The sequence below is a fragment of the Macaca nemestrina genome, chromosome 17 (assembly GCF_043159975.1).
Source record: "Macaca nemestrina isolate mMacNem1 chromosome 17, mMacNem.hap1, whole genome shotgun sequence".
Taxonomy (NCBI): domain Eukaryota; kingdom Metazoa; phylum Chordata; class Mammalia; order Primates; family Cercopithecidae; genus Macaca; species Macaca nemestrina.
In genome coordinates this window covers 90,741,906-90,759,255 of record NC_092141.1, presented here as the reverse complement: position 1 = coordinate 90,759,255, position 17,350 = coordinate 90,741,906, and the positions used below count along the sequence as shown (strand labels likewise).

At 62.1% G+C, this 17,350-nt stretch overlaps 1 protein-coding gene across 1 annotated transcript; it reads right to left on the bottom strand.

Annotated features, from left to right (window-relative positions):
- Window positions 1-7,168: 7,168 nt before the first annotated feature.
- On the bottom strand, window positions 7,169-16,715 carry LOC105469309 (glucagon receptor). The gene is made up of 14 exons (XM_071081833.1): window positions 16,615-16,715; window positions 11,726-11,963; window positions 11,209-11,311; window positions 10,228-10,335; window positions 10,028-10,149; window positions 9,836-9,942; window positions 9,604-9,760; window positions 9,354-9,513; window positions 9,219-9,279; window positions 8,912-8,981; window positions 8,504-8,592; window positions 8,223-8,361; window positions 8,112-8,153; window positions 7,169-7,703 (listed from the first exon to the last, which is right to left on the bottom strand). Exons 2-14 carry the CDS (start codon window positions 11,783-11,785, stop codon window positions 7,446-7,448), a joined length of 1,476 nt encoding a protein of 491 aa, XP_070937934.1. The 5' UTR covers window positions 11,786-11,963; window positions 16,615-16,715; the 3' UTR covers window positions 7,169-7,445.
- Window positions 16,716-17,350: the final 635 nt, after the last annotated feature.

Genomic DNA, 17,350 nt, shown 5'->3' with positions numbered 1-17,350 from the left:
CTTACACTGACTGGGCTCTGGAATCCGAGCCTTCTCTACCTACAGCTAGGGGGTGGAGCTCTGCCAGGTATGGCCCCAGCACCTGGGCGTGCCACCAGGAACCTTCAATTTGGAGATCTTTCTGCCAAGAACCCTTCAGAGGAGGGGGCCGGCCTGGCCAGGCACGTGCTGGGTAGAAGGGTGGGAGCCTGTTGGGAGCACTGAGTCCACGGTGTTGCTGGAGGCCCCACCCCTGCACTCTCCAGCCTGGTGCACCCCATGGGGGATGGAGATTAGGGGTGAGGAGGGGGAGGGGTGCAGGAGAGGGGGCCTAACCTACCTGAGGGCTGGGGAGGTGCACCCACCGGGACCAGAGCTCTGACCCTGAAGCGAACTTGCTCTCCCATCACCTCTTCAGTGGACCACCCAATGAGGTCAGCTGTGCAGTTCGCACACAGTGGTCTTATACCCCAGCAGTTTGCCTAATGGGGTGAGAACTCAGTGGAGTCACAAAGTGGGGGTCTCTCCTTTCAGCTTCAGGAGCAGATAAAGGGCTGCTAGAGAGGGCACCTCTCCCGTGGGCTGCGGGAGCTGACCATGGGGCCCCATCCCAGAGGGTTGTGGTCCTTCAGCCCTGCTGCAGTGGAAACTGCCTTGTCCGTGCAAAGCATTGGGGCCCTCCAACCCTCACCCGGTCCTGGAGGCTGCTGGGCTAAGCAGCTGGAGACACTCCCCTTTCTGCAGTGAGGGCGACTTGGGAAAATGAGGCAACTGCAACCACTGCATGTTATACCGTTGGTGTGTATACACGCGTCACAATCTGCTGTGTACCATTGGCATGCACACAGCACTATATCACTGCTGTGTCCTGTTGGCGTGCACGTGCACACGTCACAATCTGCTGTGTATCACTGGCGTGCACGCACATATCTATCTGCTGTGTACTGTTGGCGTGCACGCGCACACGTCACTATCTGCTGGGTAGTGTTGGTGTGCACGCACACGTCACTACTGGGTACCGTTGGCGCACACACAGGTTGCTATCTGCTGTGTACTGTTGGCATGCAGGCGCACACACAAGTCACTATTTGCTGTGTAGTGGCGTGCATGCACATGTCACTATCTGCTGGGTGGTGTTGGCATGAACGCACGCACGTCACTATCTGCTGTGTACCGTTGGTGTACATGCACACACAAAGTCACTATCTGCTGTGTACTCTTGGCGTGCACACACGTCACTATCTGCTGGGTAGTGTTGGTGTGCATGCGCACATATCATTATTTGCTGTGTACCATTGGCGTGCACACACCCACATCACCAACTGCTGTGTAGTGTTGGCGTGCACGCACACACATCACTATTTGCCGTGTACTGTTGGCGTGCACGCACACATTTCACTCTCTGCTGGGTAGTGTTGGCATGCACGCACAAGTCACTATCTGCAGTGTACTGTTAGCATGCACGCACACACGTCACTACTGTGTAGTGGCGTGTACGCACACGTCACTATCTGCTGTGTACCGTTGGCGTGCACGCACGCTATCTGCTGTCGTTCAGTGTTGGCAACTCCGTGGGGCAGGTTTTAGTATCCCAATCTACAAGTGAGGCAACAGAGACCTCTTTCAGGGGGGTTAAGCTCTTATGAAAATGGTAATTAATACTTATCGAGGCCGGGCGCGGTGGCTCACGCCTGTAATCCCAGCACTTTGGGAGGCCGAGGCGGGCGGATCACAAGGTCAGGAGATCGAGACCACGGTGAAACCCCGTCTCTACTAAAAATACAAAAAAAATTAGCCGGGCGCGGTTGTGGGCGCCTGTAGTCCCAGCTACTCAGGAGGCTGAGGCAGGAGAATGGCGTGAACCCGGGAGGCGGAGCTTGCAGTGAGCCGAGATCGCGCCACTGCACTCCAGCCTGGGCGACAGAGCGAGACTCCGTCTCAAAAAAAAAAAAGAAAATGGTAATTAATACTTATTGAGGCCGGGTGCAGTGGCTCACACCTGTATTCCCAGCACTTTGGGAGGCCGAGACGGGCGGATCACGAGGTCAGGAGATCGAGACCATCCTGGCTAACACAGTGAAACCCCGTCTCTACCAAAAATACAGAAAATTAACCAGCTGCGGTGGCGGGCGCCTGTAGTCCCAGCTACATGGGAGGCTGAGGCAGGAGAACAGCGTGAACCCGGGAGGCGGAGCTTGCAGTGAGCCGAGATTCCGCCACTGCACTCCAGCCTGGGCGACAGAGCAAGACTCCGTCTCAAAAAAAAGAAAAATACTTATCGAACATAAACAATTTCCTGGCCGGGCGCGGTGGCTCAAGCCTGTAATCCCAGCACTTTGGGAGGCCGAGACGGGCGAATCACGAGGTCAGGAGATCGAGACCATCCTGGTTAATACGGTGAAACCCCGTCTCTACTGAAAAGTACACAAAACTAGCCGGGCAAGGTGGCGGGCGCCTGTAGTCCCAGCTACTTGGGAGGCTGAGGCAGGAGAATGGCGTGAACCCGGGAGGCAGAGCTTGCAGTGAGCTGAGATCTGGCCACTGCACTCCGGCCTGGGCGACAGAGTGAGACTCCGTCTCAAAAAATAAAAAAAAACAAAAAAACCAATTTCCTAATAGCTGATATATCCAGCTCACATTTCCCAAATGACTAAACTAGCATGTTCCCGGTGGGTTGTTGACAGCATGGGAAGGCAGAGCCCATGTGTCCCGAGCCTCCATCCATAACATGCCTCTCCTTTTCCGCCATTCGTCTAAGGACCCCTGGGCGTTTGACAGTTGTGTATCCTACATTCTGCCTTTGGCCGGCTGCATCCTTGTGGTGTCAACAAAACCCTGTTTCCCCTGTACTTCTGTAAAGTGAGGTGTGGTGCAAAGGCCTGATTGGATTCCTAGGAGATTTCAGGTGACAAAGCATCTGGCCGCTGTGTGGGTCCGGGGTAGAAGCAGGGGTCCTGTTAGGAGGCTTCTGCAGAGGACAGTGGGAGGAAGAAGCTGGGGGGAGGGTGAGCAGCTCGGTGTGGACATCCAGCTGGACCTGCCAAGCTGCAAACTGGGTCTAAAGCGTGGATTCAGCAGGGCCACAGGCTGGGGAGAAAGAGTTTGCTGAGCACTGCTGATTTTTAAAAATTGATCAAGAAAGGCCGGGCGCGGTGGCTCAAGCCTGTAATCCCAGCACTTTGGGAGGCCGAGACGGGTGGATCACGAGGTCAGGAGATCGAGACCATCCTGGCTAACACGGTGAAACCCCGTCTCTACTAAAAAATACAAAAAACTAGCCGGGTGAGGTGGCGGGCGCCTGTAGTCCCAGCTACTCGGGAGGCTGAGGCAGGAGAATGGCGGGAACCCAGGAGGCGGAGCTTGCAGTGAGCTGAGATCCGGCCACTGCACCCCAGCCTGGGCGACAGAGCGAGACTCCGTCTAAAAAAAAAAAAAAAAAAAAAATTGATCAAGAAGAAATGAGGGTGGTGCCTGGTTCCTGGACACAACAGGGAGAGGAGAAGGAAAAGGAACAGCGGAGGGCAAGGCCAGAGAAACAGCAGGCAGGGGGAGGACCCGGGGCTGAGTGAATGCAGGGGGAGGACCCGGGGCTGAGTGCTGCCAGGACGTCTGGGGGTACTAGAGATGAGCACTTTGAACTCTACACCTCATTCTTTTTTTTTTTTTTTTTTTTTTTTTTTTTTTTTTTTTTTTTAGACGGAGTCTCGCGCTCTGTCACCCAGCCTGGAGTGCAGTGGCGCGGTCTCGGCTCACTGCAAGCTCCGCCTCCCAGGTTCACGCCATTCTCCTGCCTCAGCCTCCGAGTAGCTGGGACTACAGGCGCCCGCCACCACGCCCGGCTAGTTTTTTGTATTTTTAGTAGAGACGGGGTTTCACCATGTTAGCCAGGATGGTCTCGATTTCCTGACCTCGTGATCCGCCCGCCTCGGCCTCCCAAAGTGCTGGGATTACAGGCTTGAGCCACCGCGTCCGGCTTACACCTCATTCTTTATTTTTAAATTTTGCTCTGTATTTTTATTTCTTTTTTTTTTTTTTTCTTTTTTTTTTTTTTTGAGACGGAGTCTCGCTCTGTCACCCAGGCTGGAGTGAAGTGGCCGGATCTCAGCTCACTGCAAGCTCCGCCTCCCGGGTTCATGCCATTCTCCTGCCTCAGCCTCCGGAGTAGCTGGGACTACAGGCGCCCGCCACCTCGCCTGGCTAGTTTTTTTGTATTTTTTTAGTAGAGACGGGGTTTCACCGGGTTAGCCAGGATGGTCTCAATCTCCTGACCTCGTGATCCGCCCGTCTCGGCCTCCCAAAGTGCTGGGATTACAGGCGTGAGCCACCGCGCCTGGCCATGTATTTTTATTTCTAACGTGAATTATTCTTGATTTTTCCCATGTTGTTGTCTCCCCCACCTCCAGTACATACGTGATATTCCCGTCTACCACCCTGGCTAGAGTGCAGTGGCGTGATTTTGGCTCACTGCAACCTCTGACTCCCAGGTTCAAGCGACTCTCCTGCCTCAGCCTCCTGAGTAGCTGGGATTACAGGTGCCCACCACCATGCCCGGCTAATTTTTGTATTTTTAGTAGAGACGAGGTTTCACCATGTTGGCCAGGCTGGTCTTGAACTCCTGACCTCAGGTGATCTGCCCGCCTTGGCCTCCCAAAGTGCTGGGATGAGCCACCGTGCCCGGCCTCATGTATTTAGTTTTCTATGTACTAGTCACTAATTAAGTCCTGAACTCTCTCCTCTAAATCTTAGTGCATTCAATCACTTTCATCCCCTTGAGGGTCTCTCTCCTGAGCCTTCTGCCTGGCTCAAGTTCCCCTATTCCTGTGACACACCCCTGGCTCTCCTAGATTTGATCCTTGATGTGGTTTATGTCTTCCTTTTTCCTGGTCTCCACTCTCATTTTAGTAGTATTTGTGTGTCCACATACACCAGATTCCAGGAGGTCAAAGTCATCTCCCTCCCAGCCATGCACACACAGCATACAACTCTTGCAGATACTCCTTTGGGATGCCAGGCATCATATACCTGCCCCACTGTGCACACACAGGTGTGTATTTCCCTTCCTCCACATTCACACAGCCTTTCCCATGCAGCATGCTCACACACACACACACACACCCTGCTAACAACACCCATACATTCCTGTGGGAGAAGGGGCTGAGGCACAGGAGGTAGAGGTGGGAGGGGAGGCAGAGATGGGGAAGGGTCAAAGGGCCCAAGTTGGAGGGAGATGCTGTGTGGACTGACTTAAAAAAATGGGTCCCGGCTGGGTGTGGTGGCTCATGCCTGTAATCCCAGCATTTTGGGAGGCCAAGGTGGGCAGATCACTTGAGGCCAGGAGTTCAAGACCGGCCTGGCCAACATGGTGAAACCCCATCTCTACTAAAAGTACAAAAATTAGCCGGGCATGGTGGCAGGCGCCTATAATCCCAGCTACTCGGGAGGCTGAGGCAGAGAATCGCTTGAACCTAGGAGGTGGAGTGTGCAGTGAGCCAAGATCGTGCCACTGCACTCCAGCCTGGGCAACAGAGTGAGACTCCATCTCCAAAAAAGAAAAAAACAGTCCCTCCACCTACCTGCCTGCAGGGCTGCCTGGTTAGGGCCAGTGTTTATTGCCTGAGTGAGTCCACCCCCTGCAAGTCCCCAACTCCGCCCAACTCCACCAGCCGCTCCAGTTCCCTTAGGGATGAGGGCGGGGCAGGGGTGAAAGAGGACAAGGGCAGAGGGACTCGGGAATGGGGAGGGCTGTCAGGAGGCCCCAGGTGAGGGGCATTTCCCTAGGGCAGTCATCGACCCTGAGCTCAGCTGGCGTGAAGGAGAATGTCCACCTCCCTTGTGCTGACTTGGAGCAGCCTTGTGCCCACACAGGCACCTGGGCATCCAGGGCTCAGAGGAGAGCCAGGACCTGAGGCCGGAGGGCGTAGAGCTGGCCTGAAGTCTTAAGGTCTGAGACCACAGGCCTCCAGCAGGTGCAGCTCAGGGGACCGTCTCCTGGCCTTGCAGCCCCAATCACAGCAACCCCAGGGCCCCAGAAGGGTCCAGCCTTGCCTAATTAGCTGGCTTCCCTCCCTGCTGTCCACAGGCCCTGTGGTGAGTGGCAGGGTGAGGGCCCCCCCAGGAGGGCCCCAGTGCCTGGTGGGTGAGTAATTCTATTTACCTTTCCTCAGAGGCCTCCTGTCCCCTCATTTGCCCCAATTAGTCCGGCTCTGCCTGAGCGGCTCCAGCCCACGTGGCCCAGGCGGGGCCTGTGAGCACCCCTTCCCCCAGGGTCCAGCGGCACCTCCCAGCAGCTCCTCAGAGCAGGGGCACCTGGCTGGCTCCTTCCCCAGCCCATGCACACACCTCAGCAGGTCTCACAGCACCTACCATAGGGACTACCCGGAGGACTGACCACAGGCCCCTCATGGGCTTCCACCCTGGACTTGTCTCCACCCCTGCTGTGTGGTCCCTGGGCCCTTAGATTCAGGGTGTGCCCCAGACAATGGGAGACCCCACCCTCAAGCACCTCCTGTGTCCAACATGCAGGAGGCAGCTCTTTCCTGGTGCTCCCTGGCTGGCAAGCAGGGCACCCACCCACCATGCAGTGGCAGAAGGACTGGCGTAGGCTGGACCTCTCTGTGTGGCACGCCGTGGGTCCTGTGCAGAGTTTGGGCAACTTGCACTGCTTCGTCACCTGGACCCGTGGCAATGTTCAGGCCCATTTCTTCCTGCTTCAGTCTGCTACGTGGCCTGCAAATTGCCCGAGGGGGCTGGAGCTGAGATGAAGCGGAGGCCAGGAGGCTCAGAGGAAGGGCGGGCTGGTGGGCCAGGTACCAGTGTCCTCACGGCCTCCAGGGAGGAGACACCCTCTGGGTGAATCCAGTGCTGATGGGGTGGGTTGGGGGACTGTGATGCCTCATGCTCCCTTAGCCACTGTGCCCCTCACATTTCTGCTGGTGAATGGTGACCCTCTGGTGGCCAAAGCGTCCAGGGGGATGCCCGCCAGAACCAGGATGGGAAGGTGGCCAGGGCCTGCTCAGATGGGCACAGGCTGGCTGCCTTCGGGATCCTCTGGGGTTCCAGTGCCAACTCTCTGTGAACTGGGACAGCAGGGGTCTTTCAACGACCCGCACTGGCGCTGACCACCCACTGCTGTTCCATCCCCACTGCTTCGGCCCGGCATTTCCAGCCCTGCTTTCCAGGACATGCGCGGTGACCACTTGAGCTCTTTATTGTTGGAGGACATCTCCACGCATGTAGCACGTGCCAACATCCATGGGGACACTGGTGAGCAGTTCGCAGCACAGCCCCTACCTCTGCCCTGGACTCCTCAGCTCGCCCCCGCACCAGGGACAGGGCAGGTGCAGGGAGAGGAGGCCCCATCTCTCGGACTGCCACACTGGGGGTAGGGGATAGGCGGGGGCTGCTTTTGGCTCCCCTGCCCCCAGCCTCAGCTGGGCGTCTGGTTCTCGGTTGTCCAGCGATGCCCTCTAGGTGCCTGAGTCCAGCCCTAGCTGGGGTCCCAGCAGAGTTGAGAAGGGGCTCTCAGCCAACCTCGGGAGGCCACCAGCCAAGGGGATCTCCGCAGATGAGTCCTGGCTGCCACCGCCCCTCCCAGACTGCAGCTTCTTGCCAGGAAGGCCTTGGCCAGGCGCAGATGGGGCCTTGTGGTTGCTGGTGCCCCGCTCCTCCTGCAGCACTTTGCCCAGGCGCCAGCGGTGCCAATGCCGCCGAAGTTCCGACTGCACCTGGGGCGGGGGGTGGGGCAGGCCAGTCCTGGGGTCTGCCTGTCCTCTCCGCCCCACCGGGACCTGCTGTGGGCCCCGTCAGAGATGCCCAGTCTCCACTCTGAGGGGTGCAGAGCGACACAAGCTCCCTGCTGGGCACAGCTATGCCACCCAGCATCGCCACGGAAAGCACAGTCTGCAGACATCTGGGGACCCCGCTGTGGACACCCTAGCAATGGGGCTGAGGCCAACCTGTCTTGGGGGCCTGACAGCCAGCGCCACGGCGACTGCCCCCAGTAAGAGGGAAAGGCTTGGGCCACATGTGTTCCAACCCCTGAGCAGGGGTGGGGCTGGCATCCCTGTGCCACTCTCTGCCCCTGACCCTGACGGCCAGGGCTGATGGTCTCAGACGCCCCCACTGCCACCTACCTCCTTGTTGAGGAAGCAGTAGAGGACAGCCACCAGCAGGCCCTGGAGAGAGACGGTGGTCAGGGGTGGCATGCTGCGCCCCGGGTGGGGGAGCCGCGGGCGGGCAGGCACCTGGAAGGAGCTGAGGAAGAGGTCGAAGAAGAGCTTGGCGAAGCGCAGGGTGCCCTGGGCGTGCTCGTCCGTCACGAAGGCGAAGACCACCTCGTGGACGCCCAGCAGGGGGATGAGGGTCAGTGTGGACTTGGCCAGTCTACAGAGGCAGAGCCCGAGTCACCCACCACCCTCGCCCTCGGCCCGCACCATCCACGTGGAGCTTGGAGTCCCCCCACCCAGCTGCCCTCTGGCCCTGAGGGTCTCCAGATCCCGAGGCGCCGGCCCGCCGTGGCACCCACCGGAACTTGCAGTCTGTGTGGTGCATCTCCCGCGCCCGCAGCTTGGCCACAAGCAGGTGAACAATGCGGATGAAGATGAAGAAGTTGATCTATGTGAGAAGGACACGGGTCAGGGGCACCCCGAGCCCCAGGGGACAGCTCTGTGCCCTTGGAAGGCCCCACCTGACCCTCCTGCAGGTGGGTCTGGCAGCCAGATAGGCCCTGGCACAGAGCCCTGGGGCTGGTGGGCACCCAGCCAGGGAGGAGCAGCCTGGCTCAGTGCCCAGGGTGCTGGCCAGTGTCCTGGTGTCCTGTCTGGGTGCCAGCTGCCTCCTGGCCTTCCCAGACAGGATGCTGCCTCCTGGGGCAGCCTCAGGACGCCAAGGGAGGAGGGCCCTGGCGTGCGGTCCTTGCTCTTCATTTCCTCACCAGGATGGCCAGGAAGACGGGGAACCGCAGGATCCACCAGAAGCCCATGTTGTCATTGCTGGTCCAGCACCTGCGAGGCCGGGCCACTCACAAACTGGGGCACAGCCCCCGGCCCCTCAGCCCTCAGCACCCCCGTCCCGATCTTGCCAGTATCTAATTCAGGCCTCAGGAAACGAAGGGAGAAGGTCACGAATGACCACCCTCCCCAGGCACCAGGCTCATCCCCGGCCCCTCCCTGCCTCGGGCCAGAGCTCCACACCCCAGCCCCCCGGCCCCTTCCCCGGGCCGTCCGGCCGCTCATACTCACTGGATGTTCTCGAACAGACACCTGACCACCACCCAGGGGATGATGAACAGCATGGGGGCACCTGTGGGGGGCAGCAGCTGTGGTCTCAAGGCTTGGCCAGCCTGCCCCGACCCCTTCCCGTGCCGGCCCACTCACCCCAGCCGATGCCCAGGTAGAGGCTGAAGAAGCTCCTCTCAGGGAGGGTGGCCAGGCCCAGCAGGTTGTGCAGGTACAGGCCCTCCACCAGCAGCCAGCAGTAGTTGGCCACGACGCCATATTGCATGAACACCGCGGCCACACGGCAGCCGGCCACCGCCTGGCACAGGTGCAGTGTGAGCGTGGCCACGTGGCCACCTGCCTGGCTGCCCGCCCACCCGCCTGTGTGGGGCCGCCTACGGGGGCTCACTCCATCACTGAGCCAGATGCTGACACTGAGGTCGTCGCCAATCTTCTGGCTGTAGCGGGTCCTGAGCAGCCCATCGATGACCAGCACGGAGCTGGCCTTCAGCACGAAGGACACAAACAGGTTCGCGTGGATGGCGTTGCGGGTGCAGTGCAGCTTGCTGTGGGGACAGCCAGTCAGCGACCGCCCTCCTCCCTGCCCTCTGCGGCCGCCCCGGGCACTGGCGGGATCCTACCTGATGCCCCCCAGGATGGCCAAGGCGAGGAGCAGGGCCCCCAGGGACAGGCTGTAGCCCACCGTGTACATCACCTGGAAGCTGCTGTACATCTTAGCCACCTCCTTCTGCGAGTTACAGTGGCCTGTGAGGGCGGGGACCCCCGTGCCCATTCCCATCCAGCCCCACCGCGCCCGCCTGCCGCCGGCTGACCTGGACCTCAAGCTCCTCGCCGTCCATCTGGCACTGAGAGGCGTCACGCCAAGGCTGCCCCCGGGGTCCACGCACCCACTGACCATCGGGCCCGCATCTCTTGAACACGAAGCGGTGTTGCACTGCGTGTGTTGGGGGAGGCTGGGGTCAGCGCCACCCCTGGGCCCGCCCCTCCCACTGTTCCTTCCCTCTATGGGTACCTTTGTGGTGCCAAGGCAGGTACCAGGGGCAGGAGATGTTGGCTGTGGTATTGGCGGGGGTGTCTGGCCAGCAGGAATACTTGTCGAAGGTTCTGTTACAGACCAGCTCTGCAGGGCAGGGTGGGAGAAGGGGCTCCCTCAGCAGGCCTCTTACCTCTCTCTGGAGGCCTGAGCTCAGCTGTCACCTCCCCCAGGACATGACCTAGGCTGCTTCCTCCCCCACCTGACCTCCACCTCCCCAATCTGACCTCCACCTTCCTCACCTGACCATCCATCTCCCCTGGGCCCGCCTCCCCTAGCACTCCCAGCCCATCCCTGAGTTCCAGCTCTGCAGGACACCTTCACTCGGAGAACCCCCATCTCAGATGTCCCCCAAACCCACACTGGGGTCCCCCATTCTCCGTGACTTTCTCGCAGTACCTCCCTCTCTGGGGGCTGAACCCCAATGCCATTTTCATCCATCCCAGGTGCACTGCCAAACCTGTGGCTGCCACACCCGCTCCCCTCTGCCCAGTGGAGGCTGCCTCCCTCGTCTGAACCGTGGCACTGCCTCCCAGGTAAGTCCTCCAGCCCTAGCCTCGCCCTGCACCCCAAGTGTCCAGGCCATGATATGCACTCTCCACCCAAGCCTTCCCAGGCCTGTGTCCTCTGCTGACCCTCTGGGTCCCACCTCCCACGCCCTGGCACTGTCTGCCCACTGAAAACTCCATGGGGCTATGGGCGGTATTATGCATCTGGGCCTGGGGGCACGCAGCAATTCCACTGTTCTGTTATTTCCTGGCTCTGCAGCCTTAGGCAAGTCCCCAGCTCTGTGGCTCAGCTACCTGGTTACGTCACCTGCCCATGGTGGTGGGGCCTGAGGTGGTGGGGCCCCTTGGCGGGATCCTCAAGGGCTGCATAAGCACCCAGGAACCTTCCCATGAAGAGCTCAGGAAATGCTGAGGCCAGGCACAGGCTGAAAGGCTCTGGGTGGGGGCTCACCCGTGGGAGGGGGCAGCAGGCTCAGGTTGTGGTGACACTGGTCACCGTAGAGTTTCCACTTCTCAAACAGGAAGTCCATCACCTGAGCGGAGGGGGCCTGTGGCTGGGGGACACATGCACAAGCAACCATACAGACAGGCAGGCAGATGGACAGACAGATAGGCAGACAGGCAGATGGACAGACAGACAGACAGGCAGGCAGGCAGACAGGCAGGCAGACAGGCAGACAGATAGGCACAGAAATAGGCAGACAGGCAGACAGACAGACAAATAGGCAGACAGGCAGACAGGCAGAAAGACAGACAGATAGGCAGACAGACAGGCAGACAGACGGACAGATAGGCAGGCAGGCAGACAGGCAGGCAGACAGACAGATAGGCAGACAGACAGATGGACAGGCAGGCAGATGGACAGATAGGCAGACGGACAGCCAGGCAGGCAGGCAGGCAGGCAGAGAACCATCAGTGTGCAGTCCTCAGGAGGGCCCCTGGGTGCTGAGGGTGCTGTGAGTCCTCACCTGGCAGGCCAGCAGCAGCAGCAACAGTAGCAGGGGTCGACGTGGCTGACAGGGGGGCATGCCTCTGGGCAGCTAGCTGCCTCCCACATCTGGCAGGGGCTGCACGGCTGGGGCAATGCAGTCCTGGTGGGTGTGCGCACTCCTCCGAGGGCAGCTGAGTGGCAGAGCAGCAGAGCCTGGGGAGCCCTGGCCAGTGGGGGGGCCCTCCCCTTAAGCTGCCCCTCTCAGCCTCAGAGTCCTACGGATAAAGAGGGAGCTGGGGGCTGGGCATGGTGGCTCACGCCTGTAATCCCAGAACTTTGGGAGGTCAAGGCAGGCAAATCACAAGGTCAGGAGATCGAGACCATCCTGGCTAAAATAGTTGAAACCATGTCTCTACTAAAAATAAAAAAATTAGCCGGGCATGGTAGTGGGCGCCCATAGTCCCAGTTACTCGGGAGTCTGAGGCAGGAGAATGGCGTGAACCCGGGAGGCAGAGCTTGTAATGAGCCAAGACGGAGCCACTGCACTCCAGCCTGGCAGACAGAGTGAGAGACTGTCTCAAAAAAAAAAAAAAAAAAAAAAAAAGAGGGAGCTGGGAGGGAGGAGACCCCAGCAGGAGTCACTCCTTGCCAGTAGGAAGTGGAGCTGGCTTTCCTGCCACCCAGCGCTGGCTGGCTGGCAGCTCTGAGGGTCCCAGAGCCCCTTGTCTCAGTGCTGTTGGCAGCCACCCTCCTGCCGGGTGACCCAATGCTCTTGGCAGGGGACCAGCCTCCCCAGATGCTGACCTCCTCCCTCAGTTGACAGCCCCCGTCGGTTCCGGTCCTCACCCATTCTTAGCCCCTGGGAAAGTTGGCTTGCCAGGCTGACCTGAGCCAACGTGCCGAGCCTGAGGGTGGTGGTGCCCAGACCTTCCATCACTTGGCCCCAGTGCCACGGTGAGCAAAGTGGCTGGGCTGGCTTGCAGCTGTGCCAGGCCAAGTGTGTGGGACCCACACTCGGGGATCTGTGTCACATGCATGCCCCTGCCCAGCACTGTGGTGCCTAGGTGCCCCATGGGTGCCATGCAAGGCTCGGTTGGGCTTCCTGGGTCCCATGGGACACTACAGGCTGGCTGCACATTCCTTTGAGATTAGCACTGCCAGCGCCGGCTCGGAGGAGGAGCTGGCCTAGAGTGGGGGCACAGGGTGGGGAGGACAGCCCCTGTGGTGTCTGCCAGGGCTGCGGGAGTCACAGCACCTGGTCCCAGGCCAGAGCCAGCATCTGAGCTGGGAGTTTGGGGCGGGAACAGCTCCACAAATCGGCCTTTCATTGCTGCAGAGCCTAGTTTCTGCACCAACTGAATTCTGTGGGAGAAGCAGGGAGGGTCTTCCCGTGGGGCCCGTGTGCAAGTGCCGGGGCCCGCGAGTGGCTGGCTGTGAGCCCCCAGGCTGCGATGAGCTCTTCTTTGGGGCACCCTCAAATGGAATAAGAGGTGTGGATGGAGGGCTGGGCAGATGGAGGGCCGGCCAGCTGGAAGGCAGTGCCAGGAAGAAGCCGGGGAGAGGGGCGAGGAGAAGGGCGAAGGCTGCCGCTGGAGCGGAGGATTTCCGGGCCGGGCTGGACAGCTGGCTGCCATGGGACAGCCTGGATTTTAGCCTCCTCCAGGCAGCTGCTGGGTGAGCCTGCGTGGGGCCAGCACCACCTGGGGCTCCTCCTGCTAACAGGGCCTGAGATGCACCAAACAGGGTGACAGCTGAATGATAGGGACAGGCACCTGCGTCACAGCCTGCTAAGGGGCTCCCAACCGCAGCCCTTGGACCCTGGGCTCAGGTAGGGGCCAATGGGAGGCAGGACCCATGCATCACTGATCCCCAGTCCCTGAGCCAGGTGAGCAGCCATGCAGGCTTAGCACTGGGGCGAAGGACCCACAGAGTAGGGAGGGGGCTCTCCCTGGTGGAGAAAGCAGCAGGCGGGTAAGGGAGGAGAAGCAGTTTTGGCGTCCCCAGCTCTGGGGTCACCCAAGGGGCCTTATTTTTCCTGATTCTGATCAAACAGCCCCATCTGCTGCCACTGCCCTGGGCGGCTCTGGCCACCGAGCTGGGCTGGGTGAGGAGCAGCAGGAGCCGCCTCTCCCTGCTGTGTGCACCCCCAACCCCGAGGGGCCCTGGAAGAGGGGCCCTGGAGGAGGGGCACTGCTAGGTGGGCAGGCTCAGGGGTGCAGGGGAGGCCTGGGGCTCTGGGCAGGGGACGGGGAGAAAGACAAACGGCAGCTGGAGCAGGGCGGATGGTGGAGATGCAGGCAGGGGCCAAGGAGGAAGGACACTGGCTAATAAGCTGTTCCCTGCCTGGGGGCCCTGCAGTGGGGGTTAGGGGCATGCGTGCTCACCCTGGGGAGAGGACAGCTCAGCCAGGAGCTCCCTGGGCAAAATGACAGCCCCTTAGAGCCCAGCGTGGCCAAGCCTGGCTCTGCCCCAACTCTGCCAGAGAAACAGGAGCCATTCAATGACTGCCATGTTGACCCCAGAGCCACTGGGAGCACCCCCAAGCCAGTGCGAGAGGAGATGGCGCCTCCACACACAAGGTCCTCGAGTGCCGGGACCCCACCTTCCAGCCGTGCATGCAGTCTGGAGACCCCAGTGAGCTGAGGGAGGGGCGGGCTGCCCAGTCCCCCAGGCCTTTCTTTGAAGCAGTCAGGGCCCAGGAGTGGGGAGGAAGAGGGAGTGGGGCTCTCTGTGTCCCCCCCAACCTCAACAGAAGGTTGGGAAAGTGGGGCTGGGGATCCTGGAGGATTCCCCTAACAGCTCAGCATCCACAGGCCACAGGTGGGCTCCCCATCAGGGCACCCCTAGTCCTGGATCCTTAGGGGTCAGGGCCTCTGAATACAAGAGGTGGGGTGGGGGGCAATTCTCCACTGGGTCTCTGATAGTGAGGCAGGAGGTGTAGAAGTGTGGGGGTCCTCCGTTCCCTGCGGGCGGTGGGTCCCATGTGGGTAGGGAGACTCCAGCCCCTCATCCCAGCAGGGGTGGGTGAAGCCGGGGGGATGGGCCAATTTCCAGCTGAGCACCCAGGAGACAGCCTGGCCTAGAGAGCAGGGCTGAGACCGCTGTGGTCCTGGGACGGGGATGATGATTTAACTTCCCAAATAGGGACCCTGCCCCGTCACTGAAGGTGACACCAGCCTGAAGGGAAGAAGGGAGGCTCCTCTGATGATCTCACCCAGCCCTCTCCCCTGACAGGAGACACTGACAACCCCGGGCCCCCGTCAGCCCGGGATCAATGTCTGTTGACTGAAGAAGTGGACAGAAACTCCCAGCTGTGGAGGTGCCACCCGGGGCTCCCCATGGCCGCAGTGCCCCTTATTACCCTGCTGGCGACGCTGCTGGTAGGTGGGGCCACCCACCAGAGACCCCACCCTCGGCCTTCACAGTCCAGGTGACCAAGCTCCTTCTCAGGCCTTGGAGTCATAAGAATTAGGGGAGGGGTTCCCGAGGTGCCCAATGCGGGGGGGGGTTCCCGAGGTGCCCAATGCGGGGGGGGGTTCCCGAGGTGCCCAATGCGGGGGGGGTTCCCGAGGTGCCCAATGCGGGGGGGGTTCCTGAGGTGCCCAATGCGGGGGGTTCCCGAGGTTCCCAATGCGGGGGGTTCCCGAGGTGCCCAATGCCGGGGGGTTCCCGAGGTGCCCAATGAGGGGGTCTCCCGAGGTGCCCTGCCCGCCTTTCCTAGCCCCTCCACCGCACACCACCCCCTTCCTCCCTCCCACAGCCGCCTGCCGGGCCACACCAGCCACCACCAGGCCTTGGGGCCACCTGAGCTCCACTGCCCCGGCCCCTTTGCAGGGCTGGCACCCCCTGTCCTGTCCCATGTCCGCCCTGGCAGAACACGTGACTCTTGTGTGCTCATGGCTCCCTCAGGCTCCACCAATTCCCACTGGGGGTGGCTGAGGGACTCGCAGACCTGGAGCTGGGCCCCCAGGATGGGTGCAGCGGCCACTGGTTCAGGAAGGCAGCGGGGCTCCCAGGGCGTCCGCAAGGGGCCTCTCAGAGGCTTTGAGGAGCTCCGGCATCGGAGCCGGGATGTTTTTGTGAAACCAGAGAAGGCAGCGGAAGGTCAGGGCACCAGGGCGGGATCAGGGGCCACAGGCTGTTGACAAAGCCCTGAGCCCTCACCCCGTGGGGGCGGGGCAGGCCTGGGTGCCGGCCTGGGTGCGCCCCGACCCCCCAACCCTCATGCGCCCAATAGCAAGGGCAGAAAGCAGCCCTGGCCGGTCCTTGGAGGATGCGGGCGCCGAGAGGGCTGGGTCGGTCGGTTCGGAGTAGGAGCACAAGCCCGGTGGCCGAGTCGGGCCGGTGGCGGGGGCGCCGCAGAGGCCGGAGCCTGGCAGGGCAGTGACCCGCTTGCTGGGGTCAAAGTCGCCAGTGTGGGCCGCGGCAGAGGAGCGGCCAGGTGGGCCGCAGACACCCCTCACCCCATCCCGGGCCGCGTCGGTGCCACCGGGCAGTCCTGGGGGCAGGAGCCCGCCGAGGGGAGCGAGAGCTGGTGAGACCCCGCGCTTCGGGGGCGCGTCCGCGGCGCTTTGTGCGCTCCCAGGGCGGCGGGCCCGGGGCCCAGAGCGGGGAGTGTGGCCGCCGCAGGGCGCCAGGCAGCCAGCGACATCCCCGCCCCCAGCCGCGCCCCCGGGACCAGAGAACGGGGGAGGGGCTGAGACCCCTGGACCTGCCCGACGGTGCGAGACCGGGTGGTGTCCGAGCCGGGGTTGGGAACGGGGGTGTCCGACGGGACCGAGGACCGCACCAGCCCAGGCCCCGGAGACCGCCCGGCCGGCTCCCTCCTCCCCGCGCCCCCCAGCCCCGCCGCGCCAGCCCCGCAGTCTCTGCCCCCACCGGCTCGGCTCCCGAACGTCCCCTCGGGGCCGCGGCCCAGGTGCTCACCGCGAGGCGCTGCTGGGGGCTTGGCTCGGCTCCCCGCCGTCCTCCGGGCGCGCTCGGGTCGGGCGCCGGTGACCGCTCGTCTCCGCGGCGCTGCCGGATCGGGGTCGGTGCAAACTTTCCGGCTGCGACGCAGGGCGAGGGCGGCAGCGGAGGGCGGGCGCGGGGGCGGCCCCGCGGGGGGGGAGCGATAGCCGAGGGTCCCCGCCCGCCCTCCGCGCAGCCTCCCGGCGAGCTTCGGTCCTGCCCCCCCCGCGCGGGGAGCCCGGTGAGCGCCCGGTACCCGCGGAGCGGACCCCGCCCCTGGCCATCCGCAGACCCGGCGCCCTGAATTCCACCCCGCGGACCTGCGCCCCACAGACCTTTGTCCCACGGGTCCTGGTTCCGCAGACCCCAATCCTGCAGACCCCGGACCCCGCGGACCCTGGCCCGGCGGGTGGTGGTCGCGATGGGTCCCGGCTCCCGGCGGGGACACCCTGGGACGTGGAGGGGCGCGGCGGGGCGTGGGGGCGGTGGCTCAGCGCCCCTTCCTCTCGCTCCCTCCGCGTCCCTGGGCGCCCCCTCGCCCGCTTTCCCTCGCGGCCCCAGGTTCTCACTGCTTCTTTCCTACTGCCTTCCTAATTTTCTGGAAGAACCGACACCCCCGCTCGCCCCCACCGCGGCTCCGGGTTCCTTTCCCTGCAGAGCAATGGGGGCTGGAGGGGGGCCGACATGGGTGACATGGGTGGACCGGCAGGGC

Coding starts and splice junctions, on each gene's coding strand:
- LOC105469309 (XM_071081833.1), bottom strand. CDS start 11,785: ATGCCCCCCTGTCAGCCACGTCGACCCCTGCTACTGTTGCTGCTGCTG. Junction 9,514..9,603: donor GCATCTGGCTCAGTGATGGA/GTGAGCCCCCGT, acceptor CACCTGTGCCAG/GCGGTGGCCGGCTGCCGTGT. Junction 8,982..9,218: donor TGTCTGTTCGAGAACATCCA/GTGAGTATGAGC, acceptor CCGGCCTCGCAG/GTGCTGGACCAGCAATGACA.